The sequence below is a fragment of the Etheostoma spectabile genome, unplaced genomic scaffold (assembly GCF_008692095.1).
Source record: "Etheostoma spectabile isolate EspeVRDwgs_2016 unplaced genomic scaffold, UIUC_Espe_1.0 scaffold00006446, whole genome shotgun sequence".
NCBI classification, from domain to species: domain Eukaryota; kingdom Metazoa; phylum Chordata; class Actinopteri; order Perciformes; family Percidae; genus Etheostoma; species Etheostoma spectabile.
Window position 1 is genome coordinate 9,837 of NW_022603385.1, and position 23,917 is coordinate 33,753.

A 23,917-nucleotide genomic window follows, 5' to 3' on the forward strand; every position below is an offset into this window, starting at 1 on the left:
TTTACTCAGTTTATTTCCGCTAAAGCAAATTATTACGTATTAGTTGTGACAACTTTGTGGCTACTCAATTAATTTGAGGAAACCGATTGCCTTAAACCTTTTAAGTGGCATTAACACAATACAAACATGTCTGAAACAACTTCAACTATTTATTTAGTTGAATGCTGAATAACATCAATGTTAAAACATTTTAATGTCCACAGCTTCAAATAAAGTGTTTGTCAAACAGTAAAATTAACACTCATAAAAAATAAAAACAAAATTAAATTGATGCTATTATTGATCATACATGTGCCAGCACAAAAATACCTTTAAACTGAAAAAGTACAGCAATATTAATTAGTGCATGTGTTTCTCACCAACTATCTGTTTTAACACAAATCTAGTACAAAAATACCTTGAAACTGAAGACATTATTTAATTAATTTGTGCCCGTGTTTCTCACTACAGCCAGTCAATTCCAACACGTAGCTCTGTCAGTTGAGAGAAAAAAGTAACCAATCAGGTCTGTCAGTAGAGACAAAATCTTTTCAATCGGTGCTGCCTACACCAAGTTATCCTCCTGCTAGCGGTAGCACCCAACAGGCTTGAATAGGGCAAGTTTTAAATGTGTTTTTAGCCTATAAACATGTTCAAAATGTTATTTAAAGTGCCCCCCCCCCCCTGTGCAGTGATTCCTTCAGAGTGAACACAGTGAGTCTGACTGCTGGAGTTGTGACAGACAGGCATCAAAGTTTTGTTAATTCAGCTGTGTTTAGTCAACTGTGTTGAGACCAGCTAGAGAGCTCAGGGACCGTCTACAAACTACAACACAGAAAAGAGATACAACTAAAATAAGGAGGCTATCAATTTGATGATTAAATAAGGTAGTGTCTCCAAACTTACCTCAATTATAATGTCTCTCCTGTTAGTTTGCTAATTGTACTAAGGCACTTACTTTATAAAAAAAAAAGACTATGCTTATTTTTAAAAATATGTTTTATCTCTTTTTGGGGTTTTAGTTTGTAGACGGTCCCTAAGCTCTCCTTGCAGTATCGACAGAGGAACTACACAGAGCTGAATAAATACAACTTTCATGCATTTCTTTTACATCTACTGCAGTCAGATTCACCCAGAAGGAATCACTTCACATGGGTGGGCACTTTCAGTGACATTTAGAGGCTGACAACACATTTATAACTTGCCCTGTTTAAGCCTGCTGGGTGTGAATGCTAGCAGGAGGATAACTCGGTGTAGGCAGCACCGATTGGTTTTGTTTATCTCTACTGACCGATCTCCACATTTAGAAACAAAGCTGCGTATTGCAATCAACCGGAGTTCTCCTTTAAGTAGAAAGCCAACTGTCTGTTTCAACACAGAAATCTAGCACAAAAATACCTTGAAACTGAAAACATTACAACATTATTAATTAGTGCCCGTTTTTTTCAGCTTAAGTAGAAAGCCAACCAACCTAGCTGTAATTGTGTAGACAAGTATCTGTTTAAACACATACATCTAGGCAAGGCAAGGCAAGGCAGCTTTATCTGTAGAGCACATTTCAGCAACAGGGCAATTCAAAGTGCTTTACACAAAATCAGTTAAACAGATAAAACACAAGTAAAAACAGTTAAAAATCATAAGCATTAAAAACCGGTAAAACACATGAATAGACAGTTAAAAACAAAGAGAAACATAAAACACAAGAATAAAATTTACAGTGCAGCATAAGAAATTTAAAGAAATGAGTAGTCCTTTAAAGAAAGGCAGCATCAAATAGAAAGGTCTTCAGCCTTGATTTAAAAGAACTGAGAGTAGCAGCGGATCTGCAGGTTTCTGGGAGTTTATTCCAGATATGAGGAGCATAGAAACTGAAAGCTGCTTCACCCTGTTTAGTTCTGACTCTGGGGACAGAAAGCAGACCTGTCCCAGATGACCTGAGAGGTCTGGGTGGTTCATAGTGTAGTAGCAGATCAGAAATATATTTTGGACCTAAACCGTTAAGTGATTTATAAACTAGCAAGAGTACTTTGAAATCAATTCTTTGAGACACAGGAAGCCAGTGTAAAGACTTCAGAACTGGAGTGATGTGATCCAGTCTCTTGGTCTTAGTGAGGACTGGAGTGATGTGATCCAGTCTCCTGGTCTTAGTGAGGACTGGAGTGATGTGATCCAGTCTCTTGGTCTTAGTGAGGACTCGAGCAGCAGCGTTCTGAATCAGCTGCAGCTGTCTGATTGATTTTTTAGGGAGACCTGTAAAGACCCCGTTACAGTAGTCAAGTCTACTGAAGATAAAGGCATGGACAAGTTTTTCCAAATCCTGTTGACACATTAGTCCTTTAACCCTTGATATATTATTAAGGTGATAGTAGGCTGACTTTGTAATTGTCTTAATGTGGCTGTTAAAGTTCAGGTCTGAGTCCATGACTACACCAAGATTTCTGGCTTTGTCTGTTGTTTTCAACATTGTTGTTTGAAGCTGAGCGCAGACTTTCAATCGTTCCTCTTTTGCTCCAAAAACAACCACCTCAGTTTTTCCTTCATTTAATTTCAGAAAGTTCTGGCACATCCAGCCGTTAATTTGTTCGATGCACTTAGTCAGTTTTTGTATTTGACTATAGTCCCCTGGCGATAAGGTTATGTAAATTTGTGTGTCGTCCGCATAACTATGGTAACTTATTTTGTTGTTCTCCATAATCTGAGCCAGTGGAAGCATGTAGATGTTAAACAATAGAGGCCCCAGAATAGAGCCTTGGGGAACTCCACACGTCATATTTGTATGCTCGGATGCATAATTACCTATTGTCACAAAGTAATCCCTATTCTGTAAGTAGGTTTCAAACCAGTTTAGTACTGAGCCAGAAAGTCCTACCCAGTTTTCCAATCGGTCTAGTAGTATGTTGTGGTCGACCGTGTCAAATGCAGCACTGAGATCAAGTAGTACTAAGATTGAAATTTTGCCACTATCTGTGTTAAGGTGGATGTCATTAAAGACTTTGACAAGAGCCGTTTCAGTGCTGTGGTGTGGTCGGAAACCCGACTGAAATGTATCAAAACTGTTGTTTAGTGACAGGAAATGGCTAAGTTGTAGAAAAACCGCTTTTTCAATGATTTTACTTAAAAACGGAAGGTTTGATATCGGCCTATAGTTGCTCATTATTGATGTGTCTAGGTTGTTCTTTTTTAAAAGTGGCTTGATTACTGCAGTTTTCAGGGCCTGTGGAAAGATACCTGACAGAAGAGGCTAAACAAACAGTTTTGGTATGCAAGCCAAAAGATAATTTTTAGAACATTTCTGACCTTCAAAAAAAGAACATGTTAAAATCTTTACTTTAACTCATTTCTCAAGGCTTGTAACTTAGGTTTGAGCTGCTTTCTTCCATCATCAAGGTTTAAGTGGACAACCTGGATGAACTCAAAGAAGCCACTTAGCTTCTCAGGATAGCTCAAATGAAGGGCATAGATCAGTCCAAACAAAATCACCAGTGAATCAGTCCAAGATCTGTGAGACATTACAACCTGATCCTCAAGGACAATTGAAACATGATGAGTTTCAAAGGGAACTCCAGCAGGAACCTCCTCTTCATTCACCACTGCCACCAGAGCCACTGCTCCATCCTGGATTGCCTCCAACTCATCCTGGAAAGGGAATACATGTTCAGGATGTGGGAGTGTAATTGTACAACTCATTAAGCTTACAAAAAGTCTAATGATGTACTAATATCAAACTGAGACTACAAGATTATTAAAGTGGATTCATACCAACAATTTACCTGCCCATATAAATTAAGGGAGAGCTCTACTTTGTGTCTTCTTGTTCCCAATAGAATATCTGATAGAGTGATCAGTTTACAGATAAGGCTTCCTCTTTTCAACTGCTTCAAGACATAATCAGAGCACCTGAACCTGAGCATTTAAAACCCGTTGATCTGGACCTAATGTAGAAGTTTTAGTTTAGAAAGGCACGAACAAAACACAAAGAGATGAGTAGGAGGTCTATGGTGTTCAGTTATTTTATATACCATCAACTTCTGTTACAAATTTGGGAATATAGTGTGTTAAATGTGTCTAAGTGCCTGTTGAGACTAGATTTTTAAGCACAATTTGTTTTATCTGAACACCACTAAAGTTCTTTTTTTTTTTTTTTTTTTTTTTTTAAATCTTGACCAACTTTTATACAAGACTCACGTGGTTGTACCATATGTATATAACTGAATTATAGAATTTAGAAGTAGTATATTTCTGCGTGACTATAAATTAGTGTTGATGAACAACTCGGGCCAGCCTTAATAAAAATAAAATAGAAATCCATTTAATGAATTATTTTGTCCCATCTCATTCTTATCGTTTACTTAAGACTACTTCAGAATAAAGACATGCAGCATTTAATTAAGTGTAAGACCCTAGCATCCTTTTAACGCTCTGCCGCACTACACAGAAAAACTTAAGTAATGTGGAAAATTGCTCTAAAACGCAGTCAACAGGTACACAACGCAGCAAAAGGCAGTTCCTAATTTTTATGTTCAGTGATTTCTCTTTGCAAAATAGATGAGGTATTGAGCTATGAAAACAGAAAAAGGAGAATACAAAAATACCTTGCAAGTTCTGAAGACCTCGGATGAATCCTCCTTTAAGTACAGCGGAAGGCCGGCCAGGGCTGCTGTTTGAGCTGCAGGGATGTTGCTCTTGTCCTGTGGCACAAAAAGACAAAGAATGCATGTTGGGTTCTGCAGTTCTGTTCACATTCAACATCAATGTTATGCATTCATGCTATAAAAATGTTTTTACCTGTTCCTCATATGCCATCAAAACTTCCTCCATCTTCTCGCCAAAGCTTCCAGTCTTCCTCTTTTTGTAGAGCTTCAACAGCTGAGGTGTGTACTTGTCAAGTGCAACAAAGATGGAATACAGTAGATTTTGATTGGTGATCCTGTGGAATTCACTGTAGAGCTGCATAGAATAAAACAAAAAATCAAATTGCATCATTCATTAACTTTAAGCCACATAAGACTGTAAGGGGGAAAAAAAACTTTAGACAAACCACATTAACACTAATCATCTTTGATCTCTGTATCCAGATCAAACAGTGCTGCAATCAGAACTTTGACAATATGTGTCTTGTCAACTTTTAACTCACTTGGGCTTCACAAAAGAGTGCAGGCCATCTGTCTTTCAGTTCAGCAATGGGAGGAGCTGAATTTACAATTTCTTCACGCCTGAGTGCAAAGGTGCGCTGCATATGTTGATGGATCATAATCATGTCTCTATCAATCACCGTCTTCTTGAACTGCTCCACCATCTCAAGCCTCTGGTTCTCCAGTGTGTCCTTAGTTTCTCCTTGGGGATAACTGGGCAGGAAGTTTATTTCTCCTCTTCTGGGTCTTTTGATGTTGGCCCTGGATGCTCCACCTTCTGGGTAGGTCCTGCTGCGCTTTCCTGCATTCACAGCCACATCCTTAATGCCTGCCCTGCTCAGTTTGGTCAGTTTGGTCCTGTAGTTGCCCATCTTGAAACGCAGGCTGTTCTTCCAACCCTCATACCCTGTTTTGGAACCTTTTTCTTTTAGACAGGGATGTTTGCTCACCAAAGCCTCTGCAGCCATGACAATATTTTTAGTACTAGGATAAGCTTTATGCTTATATATTTCAGCAGCCATTCCTTCCAGTATGTTGTGTTTTTGATCCCTAGTCTATAATTAGGTTATCCAAAGTGTACTCACAGAGACAATTAACCACCACATTGCATTGCACAGTGTACTAACCTTTGTGGTGACACATGGGTCATAGTATAAAATAGACATTACCTTTAATGGTGTTGTTCAGTGTGTCCATTAATGTGATCACTAGTGTTTAGTGAAGGTCCAGACAGATCTTTAGCCTCCCTCAAGTCTCTGAGAAGAAGGCTGGGGATGTGCTGCTTTCTTACTAGAACACAGGAATGAAATGCTTAGTCTTGAGAAGTAGCTTGCTTGTAACCCTGTAGGCAAAACAGTGGCATTTGGTCAGTTAGCTGACATGCAGATTTCACCGTATGGCCCTTGCTTTTATGATCTGTTAGCTCATATAACCGCAAATACTCAACATACCAGGCCTCAGTCTTTCAGTAAAAAGAAAATGTCATTTCTGATAAGTAATATGTCACTATCCTTGGAAACATTTGAGACATTTTGCACTACAATTGCCACATCAAAGTCTGAAGCATGTTGGTGTTCTGTGCATTGTATGTTGAGTAATCATTTGTTTGAAACTCACAGGCCCTAAATCGACATGGCACTGTTTCTTTGTCTTAGATAACCCCTTAAATTAACCAACATGTCCCTCTCAACAAATGGCTGCTTAAAATCACACACAGGGCAATGAAATGCCAGATTTAGTCAAATCACATTTGTCTCTTACTCTTGACAAATGTACCTTCAATGAGTTATAAGTGCTAAATGTACACATGCAATTGTGGATGTGAAATTGTGGAATACTGGCCATCTTAAAGTCTGTAATGTCTCAATAACTATTTTTAAGCCACTAGAAAAAAAAAACACAATTTGCATTTCCACATGATTTGTACCAGTCAAAAAAAAAATACAACAGTAAGTTTGTCAAAGTGTAGGGAGTAGCCTCTTCAGACAGACCTGCAGACTTGTTCCACCTGCAGTCCTCCCTCTCTGAGCAGCAGCGGCACTGCCGGGACTCTCGCAACAGCCAATCCGTACGGATCCAGAGCGTCGCACTGGCTGCCTCTAGGATACATAGTAATATGTCTTATTTCCCTGTAAACCGCTGTAGATCGCACAGACTGCACTTAAGAGTAATAGGGTGTAAGTGTGTTAACTGTATTTCCCCAACAATGTTCGGAGAGTGGAGAACGTGACTGCAAGCGCCAAATGGAGTCCAGTCTGAGCCCAGTCTAAACCAACGTTACCTACAATCTAACATTTTTCATGCAGTCACTTCAGCTAAGCACATGATGTTAAACCGTTAGCTAGGTTATTTCCTTGTGCAATTTTAAATGATGTAACAACATTTTAAGATAGCCTTAACTTAATTAACGTTACTTTGCTAACCGAAAGAAAAAAAAGGCAGGGGCATATTAGTTAGCGAGCCAACATAGTTTGCTAACGTTAACATAACACTTTCACAAATTAAAATTAATGTTACTTAGCCAACTTAACGTCGAATCGACGAACGAGTTTAAAAGCGACATCCAACCAACAGTTTTTCAAGTTAAAGTTTATTCTGACCCACTAACGCTAGCTAGCTAAAGCAGTAACTGGTGCAAGCTAGCACACTCCTGCACAACTCAGCAAGTTAGCTAACTTAGTAACGTCACAATTCAAACAGCATGACAAACAGTTTGCAAACCAGAAAGATTAATAAAATAACATAACCTTACCTCGCGTGGAAGAAAATTGGTGTAACGATGTCCTGCAGCAAATAAATTAAGTCAGCAGCAAGAAACACACAGCAGCAGTGCAGGTGGTTGGTCCGAGCGTCGCCGTTATTCCAGTGCCGTGTGCAAACAGGGGACCCTGTCACGTCTTCTCTGTTCAGCGCGCTGCTGGACCTTACTGGCGCCTTGGCGCGGTGCGTTCAAAGCACCTACCGTGAATATTAAAATAGACAGTCTATGGTTCAAAGCATAGACCGTTAATATTAAAACAGTCTATGGTTCAAAGCATAGACTGTTAATATACATATACAGTCTACGGTTCAAAGACAACTTCTTCTTTTGCATGTTTTGGCAACCAGCTTTTTGGTGCCTTAACGCAACCATTTGGACTGGAGTGTGGATCAAGAGGTCGACATACACTTTATTAAATTATTTTTAATAGTTAGTTATCTTCAAAAAAGAAAACATAAAAACAAAAGCAAATTTTAACAGATCCTCTTTGCAGTATAACATGTAAAGTTGTGACATCAATCTTTGTCTTGCTTGATGGTATTTAGCATGATACATAATTACATGCTCTATGGTTTCTTGACTATTGTAATATTCACATTCCATTTAACATGCTTTTTCAATATTAATAATGTTCTATTTAATCCTGTATGTTCTATCCTTATTCTGGACACCACGTTTTTTTCTTTCATACTTCTGTATGTATTCCTTTTCCTTAAATACTATACAGGTGTCTCCCAGACTGTTCATTGCCCCATAAAAACTGCCATTTCAGTTTATTTTAGCTTTAATTATACTTTTGACTTCAGCTTTACTGTGTTTAATATCCACAATATGATGATTTTTTTTAAACATCAACATTGAAAAAAGCAGGACTTAATTATAATAAGTCAATTAAACTAATTGGAATCGTATACCAATACTTAAACTTTCCCACAAATTTAAGTATACTCAAAACAACTCAGTTATTACTTCAACAATTCATTTTTGAGTTAGGTTAAATGTTTGCGAATGAGTCACTACAACTTTTTGAGAGGTTTAAGTTATGTTAAATTACTTCTTTTATTAAGATGGGCTGTTAGGTTTTACAGTGCAGACAGACGTCCCATTAAACAGATCTGTCCTAGAGACAGCAGACAGACAGACGTCCCATTAAACAGATCTGTCCTAGAGACAGCAGACAGACAGACGTCCCATTAAACAGATCTGTCCTAGAGACAGCAGACAGACAGACGTCCCATTAAACAGATCTGTCCTAGAGACAGCAGACAGACAGACGTCCCATTAAACAGATCTGTCCTAGAGACAGCAGACAGACAGACGTCCCATTAAACAGATCTGTCCTAGAGACAGCAGACAGACAGACGTCCCATTAAACAGATCTGTCCTAGAGACAGCAGACAGACAGACGTCCCATTAAACAGATCTGTCCTAGAGACAGCAGACAGACAGACGTCCCATTAAACAGATCTGTCCTACAGACAGACGTCCCATTAAACAGATCTGTCCTAGAGACAGCAGACAGACAGACGTCCCATTAAACAGATCTGTCCTAGAGACAGCAGACAGACAGACGTCCCATTAAACAGATCTGTCCTAGAGACAGCAGACAGACAGACGTCCCATTAAACAGATCTGTCCTAGAGACAGCAGACAGACAGACGTCCCATTAAACAGATCTGTCCTACAGACAGACGTCCATTAAACAGATCTGTCCTAGAGACAGCAGACAGACAGACGTCCCATTAAACAGATCTGTCCTAGAGACAGCAGACAGACAGACGTCCCATTAAACAGATCTGTCCTAGAGACAGCAGACAGACAGACGTCCCATTAAACAGATCTGTCCTAGAGACAGCAGACAGACAGACGTCCCATTAAACAGATCTGTCCTACAGACAGCAGACAGACGTCCCATTAAACAGATCTGTCCTAGAGACAGCAGACAGACAGACGTCCCATTAAACAGATCTGTCCTACAGACAGCAGACAGACAGACGTCCCATTAAACAGATCTGTCCTACAGACAGCAGACAGACAGACGTCCCATTAAACAGATCTGTCCTAGAGACAGCAGACAGACAGACGTCCCATTAAACAGATCTGTCCTACAGACAGCAGACAGACAGACGTCCCATTAAACAGATCTGTCCTACAGACAGCAGACAGACAGACGTCCCATTAAACAGATCTGTCCTACAGACAGCAGACAGACAGACGTCCCATTAAACAGATCTGTCCTAGAGACAGCAGACAGACAGACGTCCCATTAAACAGATCTGTCCTACAGACAGCAGACAGACGTCCCATTAAACAGATCTGTCCTAGAGACAGCAGACAGACAGACGTCCCCTGGTTGCCAGAGCCTGGGGGGACAGATAGATTCAGTCTGAGTCCAGCAGAGGGCCCCGTGGACCAGGGAGAGCTTCAGGTCTGGTCACAGGGGGGGTGGAGCCAGCATAGTCTCCTATCAGACCCAGTGGGTCCCCACTTTAACCTGTTCTAAGGTGTCCTTCAGTGTCCACTTCATTAGGGACAGCTGGAACGTCCAATAATACAACAGCACCCTGGAATATTATAACTTTCATGATTAATGTTCAGTTTGAGTTCCTTCAACTGATATTAATGTTTAGAGGATGTAGTGTGTGTGGCTGTTCATCTGTGTAGTGTATCAGTGACAGTGGTTCTATTTATCAGCCCCCTTCATACCACTGAGGTCAATGACTTAACTTAATAACATGTATTATTTTTAATAAACTAAATTGGGTATGTGTGGAAGAAAGTGTTTTTTCTACTAAGTGTTCTTCTGTTAATTAGAAGTTGACCCTCTGGTGTGCATGTGCATCTTTCTGAGAGAGTAACTGTATGTTTTGAGCACAGAGAACTATATTTTGCAAGCACATTAAATTACATAATTAACAAGAATTGACACTTGCAAAAAAATAATGTAGTTTGAGCAAATAAAGAACCTATATTATACAAATTATAATGCATACACATATTAAGACATCTGCGTGAGAGGGGTTGTTATTGCAGTAATATGGATAATAGTAAACATGCAAATACATTTATTGAGCACGGAATAAGTTTATGTTTGCTTAAACAAAATTATTTATTGCAAGTTTTAATTCCTGTTCAAAATGTAATATAATGTTCTTGTTAAATATAGTTCTCTGTGTTCATCACACACAGTCACTCCCTCAGGTAAGAGACCCTGACCCCAGACTGCTCTGCTGCTTCATGTCTTCCAGGGTTCAGAGGGACAAGTCCGTCCTGAAGTACTTCAGCTTGGGATTCTCCTTCAGATGCATCTGACCTCCTGTAACCTCATGCTGTTAGTCCCGCCCCTCTAATGCTGTTAGTCCAATCCTCTTCTGCTGTTAGTCCCGTCCTCTCCTGATGTTAGTCCCGCCCTCTAATGCTGTTAGTCCAATCCTCTCCTGATGTTAGTCCCGCCCCCCCCCCCCCCCCCCCCCCTCCTGCTGTTAGTCCCGACCTCTCATGAGAGTCAGACCAGACTGCCTACCGACCCCTCCTGGTGCAGAGTGTCGACGCATCAAGACTTCATGTCGGAGAAAACCCGGATCAGAGCCCCCAACTGGTCCCCAGTCCTAGAGGAACTAATCTGATATCTACTGAGAGAGAACCGGGTCGGGTACTAAGACTGCAGGTCCCCCTCAGACCTCATGGCTCCAGTCCTGCTCCTGTTGGTCCTCCTGGCGGAAGCAGCTTCTGGTAAATATCAGCTTTTATTGTGAAAGGATTCACAGACTGTAAAGGTTTTTAAATATTCAGTGAAGTCATCTTAAACCATAGAAAGTATTATCATCATGATGAAATTTAAAAATTTACAGTCAAGCTCAGTTTTCTGTACGTAAATGTTTGACTAAGTAACGTTATGTTTAATAGTGTGTATTTGTATATAAGTATGAATAGTGCTCATGTATTTGTATTTCCTGACACAGTAATGTAGTTATGATTCATAAATGTTAGAAACAGAGAGGGATCAGCTGTTTCAGACCAACTGCGCAGTTTAGACAAAGGAAAATATGGAGGGAGAGAGAGAAGAAGGGAGGGACCTAGACTAGAAAGAGAGGAAACTGTAGGGAGGAGGAGGGGGGGTGAGAGAGGGAGGGACCTAGACGGCAGAGAGAGAGAGAGAGAGAGAGGGAGAGTGAGAGGAAACTGTAGCAAATTCAAGTACAATGACAAATTCCAAAATACATACAGTATGTACCAGAAGTTATGAGGTACATAAAATATGGAAGAGTAAAAAAAAAATATGACAAAAACTACACTAAATAATTTAGCAGTTCATGCAATTAAGAAATTTACAAATATCAAGTCTCAACAAAATATAAGACATACTGTAGGTGTTGTCATTTTTAGACTTTTTAATGCAGAAATGTTACTTATTTAACATTTTAAGGCTGATTTATGACTCTGCTGAGACTCCACGTTCTGTAGCTATGTGAAGTTTATATTTTCTTTAAGAAAATAGCAGGTTGTGTGTGTGTGTGTGTGTGTGTGTGTATGTGTGCGTGCATCTGTGTGCGTGTGCGTGTGCCTGTGTGTGTGTTAGAGTGAGAGAGTGATGCTGATTATCTTCAGAGTGAGAAGCGACTCTAGAGCCGTAGTGAGAGGAACAAAGCATCTGTAATGGGGTCAAAACGTGTCTCAGTGAGGACGTTCTTCAACTGTTGACCTCGTGGTAATAAAGTCCTGTGATGTCTCTGTTAGCTAACATCCCTTTGGTGGTGTTACACCTGATGGAGGTCTGATGAAGGACCATGACCCTTATTGATTAATATTGGTTATTATTGTTTTTCAGACCTGAAGGAGGTAACAGTGGATCCTGGAGATGACGTCCTTCTACCATGTCGAGCTGATTTCTCCGTTAGAGCTGTAGAGTGGACCAGACCTGACCTGGAGCCAGATACCGTCCTCTTCTACAGGGACGGACACTTGGAGACAGACGACGAAAATCCGTCCTATAAGGACAGGGTGGACCTGGTGGACAGAAATCTGAAGGACGGAGACGTGTCTTTAACTCTGAAGAATGTGAACATCAACGACACTGGAACATACAAGTGTCGAGTTGTAATCGGTGATTTAGGACGTAGAAAGAGAGACATCATCGACTCTGAGCCAATCAGAATCATCAATGTGCAGGTTACAGGTGAGGTAGTCTCTCTCTGGGTGTTTTTCTACAGGTTACAGGTGAGGTAGTCTCTCTCTCTGGGTGTTTTTCTACAGGTTACAGGTGAGGTAGTCTCTCTCTGGGTGTTTTTCTACAGGTTACAGGTGAGGTAGTCTCTCTCTGGGTGTTTTTCTACAGGTTACAGGTGAGGTAGTCTCTCTCTCTGGGTGTTTTTCTACAGGTTACAGGTGAGGTAGTCTCTCTCTGGGTGTTTTTCTACAGGTTACAGGTGAGGTAGTCTCTCTCTCTGGGTGTTTTTCTACAGGTTACAGGTGAGGTAGTCTCTCTCTCTGGGTGTTTTTCTACAGGTTACAGGTGAGGTAGTCTCTCTCTGGGTGTTTTTCTACAAGTTACAGGTGAGGTAGTCTCTCTCTCTGGTATTTTTCTACAGGTTACAGGTGAGGTAGTCTCTCTCTCTGGGTGTTTTTCTACAGGTTACAGGTGAGGTAGTCTCTCTCTCTGGGTGTTTTTCTACAGGTTACAGGTGAGGTAGTCTCTCTCTCTGGGTGTTTTTCTACAGGTTACAGGTGAGGTAGTCTCTCTCTGGGTGTTTTCTACAGGTTACAGGTGAGGTAGTCTCTCTCTCTGGGTGTTTTTCTACAGTTACAGGTGAGGTAGTCTCTCTCTCTGGGTGTTTTTCTACAGGTTACAGGTGAGGTAGTCTCTCTCTGGGTGTTTTCTACAGGTTACAGGTGAGGTAGTCTCTCTCTGGGTGTTTTTCTACAGGTTACAGGTGAGGTAGTCTCTCTCTGGGTGTTTTTCTACAGGTTACAGGTGAGGTAGTCTCTCTCTGGGTGTTTTCTACAGGTTACAGGTGAGGTAGTCTCTCTCTGGGTGTTTTTCTACAGGTTACAGGTGAGGTAGTCTCTCTCTGGGTGTTTTTCTACAGGTTACAGGTGAGGTAGTCTCTCTCTCTGGGTGTTTTTCTACAGGTTACAGGTGAGGTAGTCTCTCTCTGGTGTTTTTCTACAGGTTACAGGTGAGGTAGTCTCTCTCTCTGGGTGTTTTTCTACAGGTTACAGGTGAGGTAATCTCTCTCTGGGGTTTTTCTACAGGTTACAGGTGAGGTAGTCTCTCTCTCTGGGTGTTTTTCTACAGTTACAGGTGAGGTAGTCTCTCTCTGGGTGTTTTTCTACAGGTTACAGGTGAGGTAGTCTCTCTCTGGTGTTTTTCTACAGGTTACAGGTGAGGTAGTCTCTCTCTGGGTGTTTTTCTACAGGTTACAGGTGAGGTAGTCTCTCTCTGGTGTTTTTCTACAGGTTACAGGTGAGGTAGTCTCTCTCTCTGGGTGTTTTTCTACAGGTTACAGGTGAGGTAGTCTCTCTCTGGGTGTTTTTCTACAGGTTACAGGTGAGGTAGTCTCTCTCTGTTTGTTTTCTACAGGTTACAGGTGAGGTAGTCTCTCTCTGGGTGTTTTTCTACAGGTTACAGGTGAGGTAGTCTCTCTCTCTGGGTGTTTTTCTACAGGTTACAGGTGAGGTAGTCTCTCTCTGGGTGTTTTTCTACAGGTTACAGGTGAGGTAGTCTCTCTCTCTGGGTGTTTTTCTACAGGTTACAGGTGAGGTATTCTCTCTCTGGGTGTTTTCTACAGGTTACAGGTGAGGTAGTCTCTCTCTGGGTGTTTTTCTACAGGTTACAGGTGAGGTAGTCTCTCTCTGGGTGTTTTTTCTACAGGTTACAGGTGAGGTAGTCTCTCTCTCTGGGTGTTTTTTCTACAGGTTACAGGTGAGGTAGTCTCTCTCTGGGTGTTTTTCTACAGGTTACAGGTGAGGTAGTCTCTCTCTGGGTGTTTTTCTACAGGTTACAGGTGAGGTAGTCTCTCTCTGGGTTTTTTTCTACAGGTTACAGGTGAGGTAGTCTCTCTCTGGGTGTTTTTCTACAGGTTACAGGTGAGGTAGTCTCTCTCTCTGGGTGTTTTTCTACAGGTTACAGGTGAGGTAGTCTCTCTCTCTGGGTGGTTTTCTACAGGTTACAGGTGAGGTAGTCTCTCTCTGGGTGTTTTTTACAGGTTACAGGTGAGGTAGTCTCTCTCTGGGTGTTTTTCTACAGGTTACAGGTGAGGTAGTCTCTCTCTCTGGGTGTTTTTCTACAGGTTACAGGTGAGGTAGTCTCTCTCTCTGGTGTTTTTCTACAGGTTACAGGTGAGGTAGTCTCTCTCTGGGTGTTTTTCTACAGGTTACAGGTGAGGTAGTCTCTCTCTGGTGTTTTTCTACAAGTTACAGGTGAGGTAGTCTCTCTCTCTGGGTATTTTTCTACAGGTTACAGGTGAGGTAGTCTCTCTCTCTGGTGTTTTTTCTACAGGTTACAGGTGAGGTAGTCTCTCTCTCTGGGTGTTTTTCTACAGGTTACAGGTGAGGTAGTCTCTCTCTCTGGGTGTTTTTCTACAGGTTACAGGTGAGGTAGTCTCTCTCTCTGGGTGTTTTTCTACAGTTACAGGTGAGGTAGTCTCTCTGGGTGTTTTTCTACAGGTTACAGGTGAGGTAGTCTCTCTCTGGGTGTTTTTCTACAGGTACAGGTGAGGTAGTCTCTCTCTGGGTGTTTTTTCTACAGGTTACAGGTGAGGTAGTCTCTCTCTGGGTGTTTTCTACAGGTTACAGGTGAGGTAGTCTCTCTCTGGGTGTTTTTCTACAGGTTACAGGTGAGGTAGTCTCTCTCTCTGGGTGTTTTTCTACAGGTTACAGGTGAGGTAGTCTTTCTCTCTGGGTGTTTTTCTACAGGTTACAGTGAGGTAGTCTCTCTCTGGGTGTTTTTCTACAGGTTACAGGTGAGGTAGTCTCTCTCTGGGTGTTTTTCTACAGGTTACAGGTGAGGTAGTCTCTCTCTGGGTGTTTTTTCTACAGGTTACAGGTGAGGTAGTCTCTCTCTCTGGGTGTTTTTCTACAGGTTACAGGTGAGGTAGTCTCTCTCTCTGGGTGTTTTCTACAGGTTACAGGTGAGGTAGTCTCTCTCTGGGTGTTTTTCTACAGGTTACAGGTGAGGTAGTCTCTCTCTGGGTGTTTTTCTACAGGTTACAGGTGAGGTAGTCTCTCTCTGGGTGTTTTTCTACAGGTTACAGGTGAGGTAGTCTCTCTCTCTAGGTGTTTTTCTACAGGTTACAGGTGAGGTAGTCTCTCTCTGGGTGTTTTTCTACAGGTTACAGGTGAGGTAGTCTCTCTCTGGGTGTTTTTCTACAGGTTACAGGTGAGGTAGTCTCTCTCTGGGTGTTTTTCTACAGGTTACAGGTGAGGTAGTCTCTCTCTCTAGGTGTTTTTCTACAGGTTACAGGTGAGGTAGTCTCTCTCTGGGTGTTTTTCTACAGGTTACAGGTGAGGTAGTCTCTCTCTGGGTGTTTTTCTACAGGTTACAGGTGAGGTAGTCTCTCTCTGGGTGTTTTTCTACAGGTTACAGGTGAGGTAGTCTCTCTCTCTGGGTGTTTTTCTACAGGTTACAGGTGAGGTAGTCTCTCTCTGGGTGTTTTTCTACAGGTTACAGGTGAGGTAGTCTCTCTCTGGGTGTTTTTCTACAGGTTACAGGTGAGGTAGTCTCTCTCTCTGGGTGTTTTTCTACAGGTTACAGGTGAGGTAGTCTCTCTCTGGGTGTTTTTCTACAGGTTACAGGTGAGGTAGTCTCTCTGGGTGATGTTATAGAAGAAAACACATTCAGAGTAATTCATTAGAAGACCATCTGCACTGAATAACGTTGGCAAATAGAATATTATTGTTAAAACAGTAAGGATTTGTTTTAGAATAGTATGTCATATAAATGTGTGATATGTATTTTTGTGATTATTTACAGTTTAATTTTCATCTGGATTTATTTTATAACAACTTGTAAAACATCAACCCTGTTGTCTACAGTCAAGATATGAACATAATTTTTTTTAGGACAAACTGGGTTATTGGAATATTTGGGTTGCAGTGAGGTCACTTGCATGAGCCCGAGACACTCGCCCACTAGTAAAAAAGTACCTCTGATTCATAGTTTAATAACTTTTGAACCATACGAGCGATTGACTCACCTCCGGTTGCGTTTAAATCCTGACGTTTTCGGCTTTACGGAGGTCTCTTCCGGGTCTTTCTAGCCTCTACGGGGGGTTTTCTATCCAGCCTGGAACTTCAGCCTCTTTGGGCTTTAAATCCATACTGTTATATCCAAGATTGGTCCACTTTATGTCCATAATTCATCACGTTTTGGCTCATTTCTGCCGCTAGCTCGTCTGCCCTATGTTATGGAGGACCAGGTCTACCATATTTAAAAATAAATACAGAAAAAAATAAATGCTCAATAAATAAATAAGCTTACAATTAATTGCCCCAAAAAATACAATGAACAAATAAATGTTGGTAGAAATTAAATTATACAGTGAGACATAAATGTATATATCTCTTTTAATTAGCTTCTTTATTTATTTACCTTTGTAATAATTACCTTATTTATTTATTGTCCGTTATAATCTTCAACTTTATTTATTAATTACTTATTTTTAAAATGTATTTATTTCTGTGTGTTTAATTTTTTTGTCTGTTTTATTCTTCCGTTGCATTTTCTACCCTATTTATTTTCACCCCTGGTATTTATTTCTGCCTGTCAATTTTACATTTCTTCATGCATTCCTGCCTCATTATGCAAATGAGGAGGGGCGGGTCTTAAGGGGTCAACCTCTGCCCATTGGCTGGTTAGCATTTTACTGCATCGGTCGAATCTACATGCCACAGCCACAACAAAGATGGCTACGTACGGTGAAGTTGTCGGTGAGCTGAGGCATTTAGCAACTGTTTTTGAAAACAATGCTAACGTTATAGTTATTGACGTTATAATTTTTCGTTTAGACGCTCTGACAGAACGTGTGTTTCAGTTAGCGGCACACATGGACACAGATGTCGACAATGTAGTTTTTCAGAATCTGGAGGAAGCGGCCTATCACACGTAATGGTACATCACCTTATGTCATTCTCTGCCATCCGACCATGAACTGTTGTTTCGTTGACTCCAAAAAGCCTTGCAGTGGCACCAACAGGCAAACCCGCATGTAGAAGTCCTTCCACGGGTCCACAGGCAGCATATAAGCAGGCGACCAGCTATCCCTGGTGTGTGGTTAACGTTAGCGACCGAGTTAAGAAGAGAGGCCGCTTCCTCCAGATTCTGAAAAACTACATTGTCGACATCTGTGTCCATGTGTGCCGCTAACTGAAACACACGTTCTGTCAGAGCGTCTAAACGAAAAATTATAACGTCAATAACTATAACGTCAGCATTGTTTTCAAAAACAGTTGCTAAATGCCTCAGCTCACTGACAACTTCACCAGAGATGGCAAAAGTACTCACTTTCCGTACTTAAGTAGAAGTACAGATACTTGTACTCTGGTAAAAGTGGAAGTACTGATTAAACTTCTTTACTCAAGTAAAAGTAACAAAGTACAAGCTTGGAAATTTACTTAAAGATTAAAAGTAAAAGTAGCCTTGCGAAAGCTCCCTGGACCACAAAAATGTTACTGGAGAGACGCTGAGGAACTTCAGGGGACATGGAGGACATGGAGGACATGGAGGACATGGAGGACACGTCTTTATATGGCAAAGGCTACATTTTAAATGGATGTCGGCCAATAGGCCTAAAACATAACATATATGATTATTATGACAGAGACTGGGACTCCAGGTTAATAAGATTCCGACTTATTAGCAAGATATGAATTCAGTTGTGATTCTGTGAGAATTCACAGATCCAGTTTCTATTTTTAATCTTTTCCCCTGTAACATGTAAATGAATCTACATGTATGTGTGCTCAAATATGGCTTCTTTAAATAAAATAAAGGATTAAAATATGAATGACTAAACTGACATTAATGAAGAAGTTCCCCAGCCCATTGGCCAGGAGTCCTTCTTGATGTCTCCTGTCTCAAACATCTCTCTCAGATAGGGTTGAGGATGATGGGAATGTCTCGCTGTTTTCTTCATTTTCAATCATGTCGCCCTTATACTACTCTGTGCTAACGTTAGCGCCATCCATGCTACTATGTGCTAACGTTAACACCATCCATACTACTATGTGCTAACGTTAGCGCCATCCATACTACAATGTGCTCACGTTAGCGCCATCCATGCTACTATGTGCTAACGTTAGCGCCATCCATACTACAATGTGCTCACGTTAGCGCCATCCATGCTACTATGTGCTAACGTTAGCGCCATCCATACTACAATGTGCTCACGTTAGCGCCATCCATACTACTATGTGCTAACATTAACACCATCCATACTACTATGTGCTAACATTAGCGCCATCCATGCTACTATGTGCTAACATTAACACCATCCATACTACTATGTGCTAACATTAGCGCCATCCATGCAACTATGTGCTAACTTTAACACCATCCATGCTACTCTGTGCTAACGTTAGCGCCATCCATGCTACTATGTGCTAACGTTAGCGCCATCAAGCCTCAATGATTTGCTGTGAATTAATGCAGAATCTGTTGCGTTGTCTTAGTCGTGCGTCAAATACAGTAGAAATATTCCCATCCATTTAGACTGAATATGGTATTGATGATGTAAACAATAATAAGGATAACTCCAGTGAAATGATGTGAAAGTTGAGGACTAGATTAGGACTGGATTAAAGCTGATTCTGGTTTCCAACGTCCCCCCAGGTGTGTCTGTTAAAACAGACGGAGACAACTTCTCTCTAGCTAAGTTTCATCCACTTGTCAATTGAACTACAGTATCTGAAGTTTGGTAAAAAAAAAAAAAACTCATGCGAATAAAGCTGGTGAAAGTGTTGATTAATATCAACGTGTAACCTAGCTAACAGGTGTTGACCACACCAGAACCACTAGCTAACTTACTTTAAATGTGAAGAACTACAGACCAGTAACAGGCTTAAGTGAGCTGACAACATGAGTTATACAACTTTCAGTTCTCAAAGACGCACACACACAATCTCAGCTGGTTATCCTCCGGTTAGCTTGTCTCCTTTTTCATTTCTCTCACTTTTCTCTCCGTGTGGCGCGCGCACCCGCTCGCGGTGTGTGACGCGTGTCCGCGCTATTTTCCGACATGACAACCTCTTGTAAAAACGAAAGTAACGAGCCAGTTTTTAAAATGTAAGGAGTAAAAAGTACCGATACTTGTGTTAAAATGTAAGGAGTAGAAGTAAAAAGACGCCACAAAAATAAATAGTAAAGTAAAGTAAAAATATCAGAAAAATCTACTTGAGTACAGTAACGAAGTACTTGTACTTTGTTACTTCCCATCTCTGAACTTCACCGTACGTAGCCATCTTTGTTGTGGCTGTGGCATGTAGATTCGACCGATGCAGTAAAATGCTAACCAGCCAATGGGCAGAAGTTGACCCCTTAAGACCCGCCCCTCCTCATTTGCATAATGAGGCAGGAATGCATGAAGAAATGTAAAATTGACAGGCAGAAATAAATACCAGGGGTGAAAATAAATAGGGTAGAAAATGCAACGGAAGAATAAAACAGACAAAAAAATTAAACACACACAGAAATAAATACATTTAAAAACTAAGTAATTAATAAATAAAGTTGAAGATTATAACGGACAATAAATAAATAAGGTAATTATTACAAAGGTAAATAAATAAAGAAGCTAATTAAAAGAGATATATACATTTATGTCTCACTGTATAATTTAATTTCTACCAACATTTATTTGTTTATTGTATTTTTTGGGGCAATTAATTTAAATGCTTATTTATTTATTGAGCATTTATTTATTTCTGTATTTATTTTTAAATATGGTAGACCTGGTCCTCCATACTATGTCTCCTGTCTCCGTTCACAGGAAGTACATGCCCATATATGGGAGATAAAGTCACCCCTCTTGTATGGAAGGCCAGAGGGGACAAAAATGCAAATGTCAATGGTGCACTATTTAGACACATATTTGCTTTTATAACATTGCTGTGGGTGTAATATCAATAAATATGACATTATTATGTTATTATTGGCATAAGTAAATGTCATGAGAGCAAAACGTCTTGACTTTTTTTGAAAAAATGCATGTATTTGTCAACTGTATAAGTTATAATGATTATTTCTTCACAGTGTGACTCCCAAGACATATTTAAACGAAACGAAAAGTGAGTAAATCACTTGTATGGTTCAAAAGTTATTAAACTATGAATCAGAGGTACGTTTTTACTCGTGGGCGAGTGTCTCGGGCTCAGAGGGTTTAAGACAATAGCTGGGCCTGTGTGTGTGTGTGTCCTGTTCTTTCTGAAAACGGTGAGACATCTGTAGCAGGAGAAGTTAACCCTCTCCTTGATTTTATCTTCTTTATGTAGAAGGAGAACCAGGAAATGAGTTTGGGGGGGGGGGGCTGTAACCTGTAGTTGCATTTTTTAAGAGGTGACATCCGACTCGCTATCTTCACGTACCTCGGTACGTAGCCACAGCGTAGATGTAATCAGGTCAAACGTGTCTCAGTGAGGACGTTCTTCATGTGTCTCAACTACAGCTGTTGACCTTGTGGGAATAAAGTCCTGTGATGTCTCTGTTAGCTAACATCCAGAGGTGTAGTGGTAAAAAAAGAGGTGGGTAAACAATAAATTCTGTGATCAGGTGGACTACGACGCGATCACTGATAAAGGGGGCCACGGCCCACCGGTGCACCCTGATGACATTGCTATAGTCATTTATCACTGGTTGTTCCCTCATAGGTTACACAATCAGTATTCAGTTCATACATTAATTGAAGTTCTTGTTAAAAAGACTCAAGAAGGAACTATATGGTTGAAATCTATAAAGTTACTAAATGACAAAACAGAGACAACAAGAATCTGTGTAAAATATTCACATTTAACAATCTGGAATCAAAGACCTTTTTACTTTGTCTTAACAAAAATTACTCAAACCAACTAATCAATTATCCAAATAGTTGGTGATTAATAACCCCATTGATTTTCTCCATAAGAATTTAGATTATCAGCCATAATGTATAAACCATCCCAGGTAGACTGACCCAGTTTCTGCTCCTGATGAAGCTAGAAGTCTGTATGATATCAACCTTGTAACATAAGAAAAACAATTATCCACTATCTTACATAGAAAAACTACATTACCCACAATCCTAAGCGTAACAGCAACATTTTGCTGTTTTGCTGCTTCCTACTTGATGTTTCAAGCCCCCAACGTCGACTTCAAGGCAGCGCTGCGACCGGGACTTCAAAGCACCCAACCACCGCTCCAGGTATCCTAGTCCCTTCCAGGTAGCGCTGGAAGGCGACGTTGGGGGCTCGATACCCCAAACACCGCAAGAGATTAGTCAACACTGACAGTAATGCGGCGCAATATGATAGACTTAGTTTTAGGTTTAACCACCTCTGAAACTAATAATGAACAATATGAAACTAAAACGACATAAGCTTAATTTAGAATGGCTTTGGGACGATAGGCTATTCAGAGGTGGATAAACGCACTTTGGAGGTGGGTAAACGCCATTTCCGAATTTGTAGAGGTGCATGAACGGCGTTTATGTGCGTTTAGCCTCCACTACATCACTGCTAACATCCCTTTGGTGGTGTTACACCTGATGGAGGTCTGATGAAGTACCATGACTCTTATTGGTTACTCTTGGTTATTATTGTTTTTCAGACGTGGGGGAGGTGACAGTGGACCCTGGAGATGATGTCCTTCTACCATGTCGGGCTAATTCCTCCATCAGCGTTGTAGAGTGGAGCAGACCAGACCTGGAGCCAGATACCGTCCTCTTATACAGAGATGGACACTTGGAGACAGACAACCAGCATCCATCCTTTAAGGACAGGGTGGACCTGGTGGACAGAGATCTGAAGGACAGAGACGCGTCTTTAACTCTGAAGAATGTGAACATCAACGACACTGGAACATACAAGTGTCGAGTTAAAACCAATGATCAAATCCGAGTCAGAATCATCCATCTACAGGTTACAGGTGAGGTAGTCTCTCTCTGGGTGGTTTTCTACAGGTTACAGGTGAGGTAGTCTCTCTCTGGGTGTTTTTCTACAGGTTACAGGTGAGGTAGTCTCTCTCTGGGTGTTTTTCTACAGGTTACAGGTGAGGTAGTCTCTCTCTCTGGGTGTTTTTCTACAGGTTACAGGTGAGGTAGTCTCTCTCTCTGGTGTTTTTCTACAGGTTACAGGTGAGGTAGTCTCTCTCTCTGGGTGTTTTTCTACAGGTTACAGGTGAGGTAGTCTCTCTCTGGGTGTTTTTCTACAGGTTACAGGTGAGGTAGTCTCTCTCTGGGTGTTTTTCTACAGGTTACAGGTGAGGTAGTCTCTCTCTGGGTGTTTTTCTACAGGTTACAGGTGAGGTAGTCTCTCTCTCTGGGTGTTTTTCTACAGGTTACAGGTGAGGTAGTCTCTCTCTCTGGGTGTTTTTCTACAGGTTACAGGTGAGGTAGTCTCTCTCTCTGGGTGTTTTTCTACAGGTTACAGGTGAGGTAGTCTCTCTCTGGGTGTTTTTCTACAGGTTACAGGTGAGGTAGTCTCTCTCTGGGTGTTTTTCTACAGGTTACAGGTGAGGTAGTCTCTCTCTCTGGGTGTTTTTCTACAGGTTACAGGTGAGGTAGTCTCTCTCTGGGTGTTTTTCTACAGGTTACAGGTGAGGTAGTCTCTCTCTGGGTGTTTTTCTACAGGTTACAGGTGAGGTAGTCTCTCTCTGGGTGTTTTTCTACAGGTTACAGGTGAGGTAGTCTCTCTCTGGGTGTTTTTCTACAGGTTACAGGTGAGGTAGTCTCTCTCTCTGGGTGTTTTTCTACAGGTTACAGGTGAGGTAGTCTCTCTCTCTGGGTGTTTTTCTACAGGTTACAGGTGAGGTAGTCTCTCTCTCTGGGTGTTTTTCTACAGGTTACAGGTGAGGTAATCTCTCTCTGGGTGTTTTTCTACAGGTTACAGGTGAGGTAGTCTCTCTCTCTGGTGTTTTTCTACAGGTTACAGGTGAGGTAGTCTCTCTCTCTGGGTGTTTTTCTACAGGTTACAGGTGAGGTAGTCTCTCTCTCTGGGTGTTTTTCTACAGGTTACAGGTGAGGTAGTCTCTCTCTCTGGGTGTTTTTCTACAGGTTACAGGTGAGGTAGTCTCTCTCTGGGTGTTTTTCTACAGGTTACAGGTGAGGTAGTCTCTCTCTGGGTGTTTTTCTACAGGTTACAGGTGAGGTAGTCTCTCTCTCTGGGTGTTTTTCTACAGGTTACAGGTGAGGTAGTCTCTCTCTGGGTGTTTTTCTACAGGTTACAGGTGAGGTAGTCTCTCTCTCTGGGTGTATTTCTACAGGTTACAGGTGAGGTAGTCTCTCTCTCTGGGTGGTTGTCTACAGGTTACAGGTGAGGTAGTCTCTCTCTCTGGGTGTTTTTCTACAGGTTACAGGTGAGG

General features: G+C 41.2%; 2 protein-coding genes and 2 long non-coding RNA genes across 4 annotated transcripts in view; 1 reads left to right on the forward strand and 3 right to left on the reverse strand.

Moving 5' to 3' along the window:
* Positions 1–1,799: 1,799 nt before the first annotated feature.
* LOC116678119 (uncharacterized) lies at positions 1,800–22,268 on the reverse strand. The gene is made up of 4 exons (XR_004329175.1): positions 22,182–22,268; positions 22,099–22,111; positions 17,623–17,625; positions 1,800–1,812 (listed from the first exon to the last, which is right to left on the reverse strand). It is a non-coding gene; the product is annotated as an uncharacterized LOC116678119 (long non-coding RNA).
* LOC116678115 (sterile alpha motif domain-containing protein 3) lies at positions 3,137–5,659 on the reverse strand. The gene is made up of 4 exons (XM_032508176.1): positions 5,114–5,659; positions 4,765–4,926; positions 4,572–4,667; positions 3,137–3,615 (listed from the first exon to the last, which is right to left on the reverse strand). Exons 1-4 carry the CDS (start codon positions 5,630–5,632, stop codon positions 3,304–3,306), a joined length of 1,089 nt encoding a protein of 362 aa, XP_032364067.1. The 5' UTR covers positions 5,633–5,659; the 3' UTR covers positions 3,137–3,303.
* Positions 5,784–7,556, reverse strand: LOC116678120 (uncharacterized). The gene is made up of 3 exons (XR_004329176.1): positions 7,363–7,556; positions 6,602–6,709; positions 5,784–5,900 (listed from the first exon to the last, which is right to left on the reverse strand). It is a non-coding gene; the product is annotated as an uncharacterized LOC116678120 (long non-coding RNA).
* LOC116678114 (neural cell adhesion molecule 2) overlaps positions 10,854–23,917 on the forward strand; it is a 52,771-nt gene continuing 39,707 nt past the window's right edge. The window contains exons 1-3 of the mRNA XM_032508175.1: positions 10,854–11,103; positions 12,200–12,547; positions 22,166–22,483. Of these exons, the coding sequence (XP_032364066.1) occupies positions 11,055–11,103; positions 12,200–12,547; positions 22,166–22,483 (715 nt within the window). The 5' untranslated portion in view covers positions 10,854–11,054. The remainder of the gene's footprint in view (positions 11,104–12,199; positions 12,548–22,165; positions 22,484–23,917) is intronic.

Coding starts and splice junctions, on each gene's coding strand:
- LOC116678115 (XM_032508176.1), bottom strand. CDS start 5,632: ATGGCTGCTGAAATATATAAGCATAAAGCTTATCCTAGTACTAAAAAT. Junction 4,927..5,113: donor CACTCTTTTGTGAAGCCCAA/GTGAGTTAAAAG, acceptor TATTCTATGCAG/CTCTACAGTGAATTCCACAG. Junction 4,668..4,764: donor TGATGGCATATGAGGAACAG/GTAAAAACATTT, acceptor TTTGTGCCACAG/GACAAGAGCAACATCCCTGC.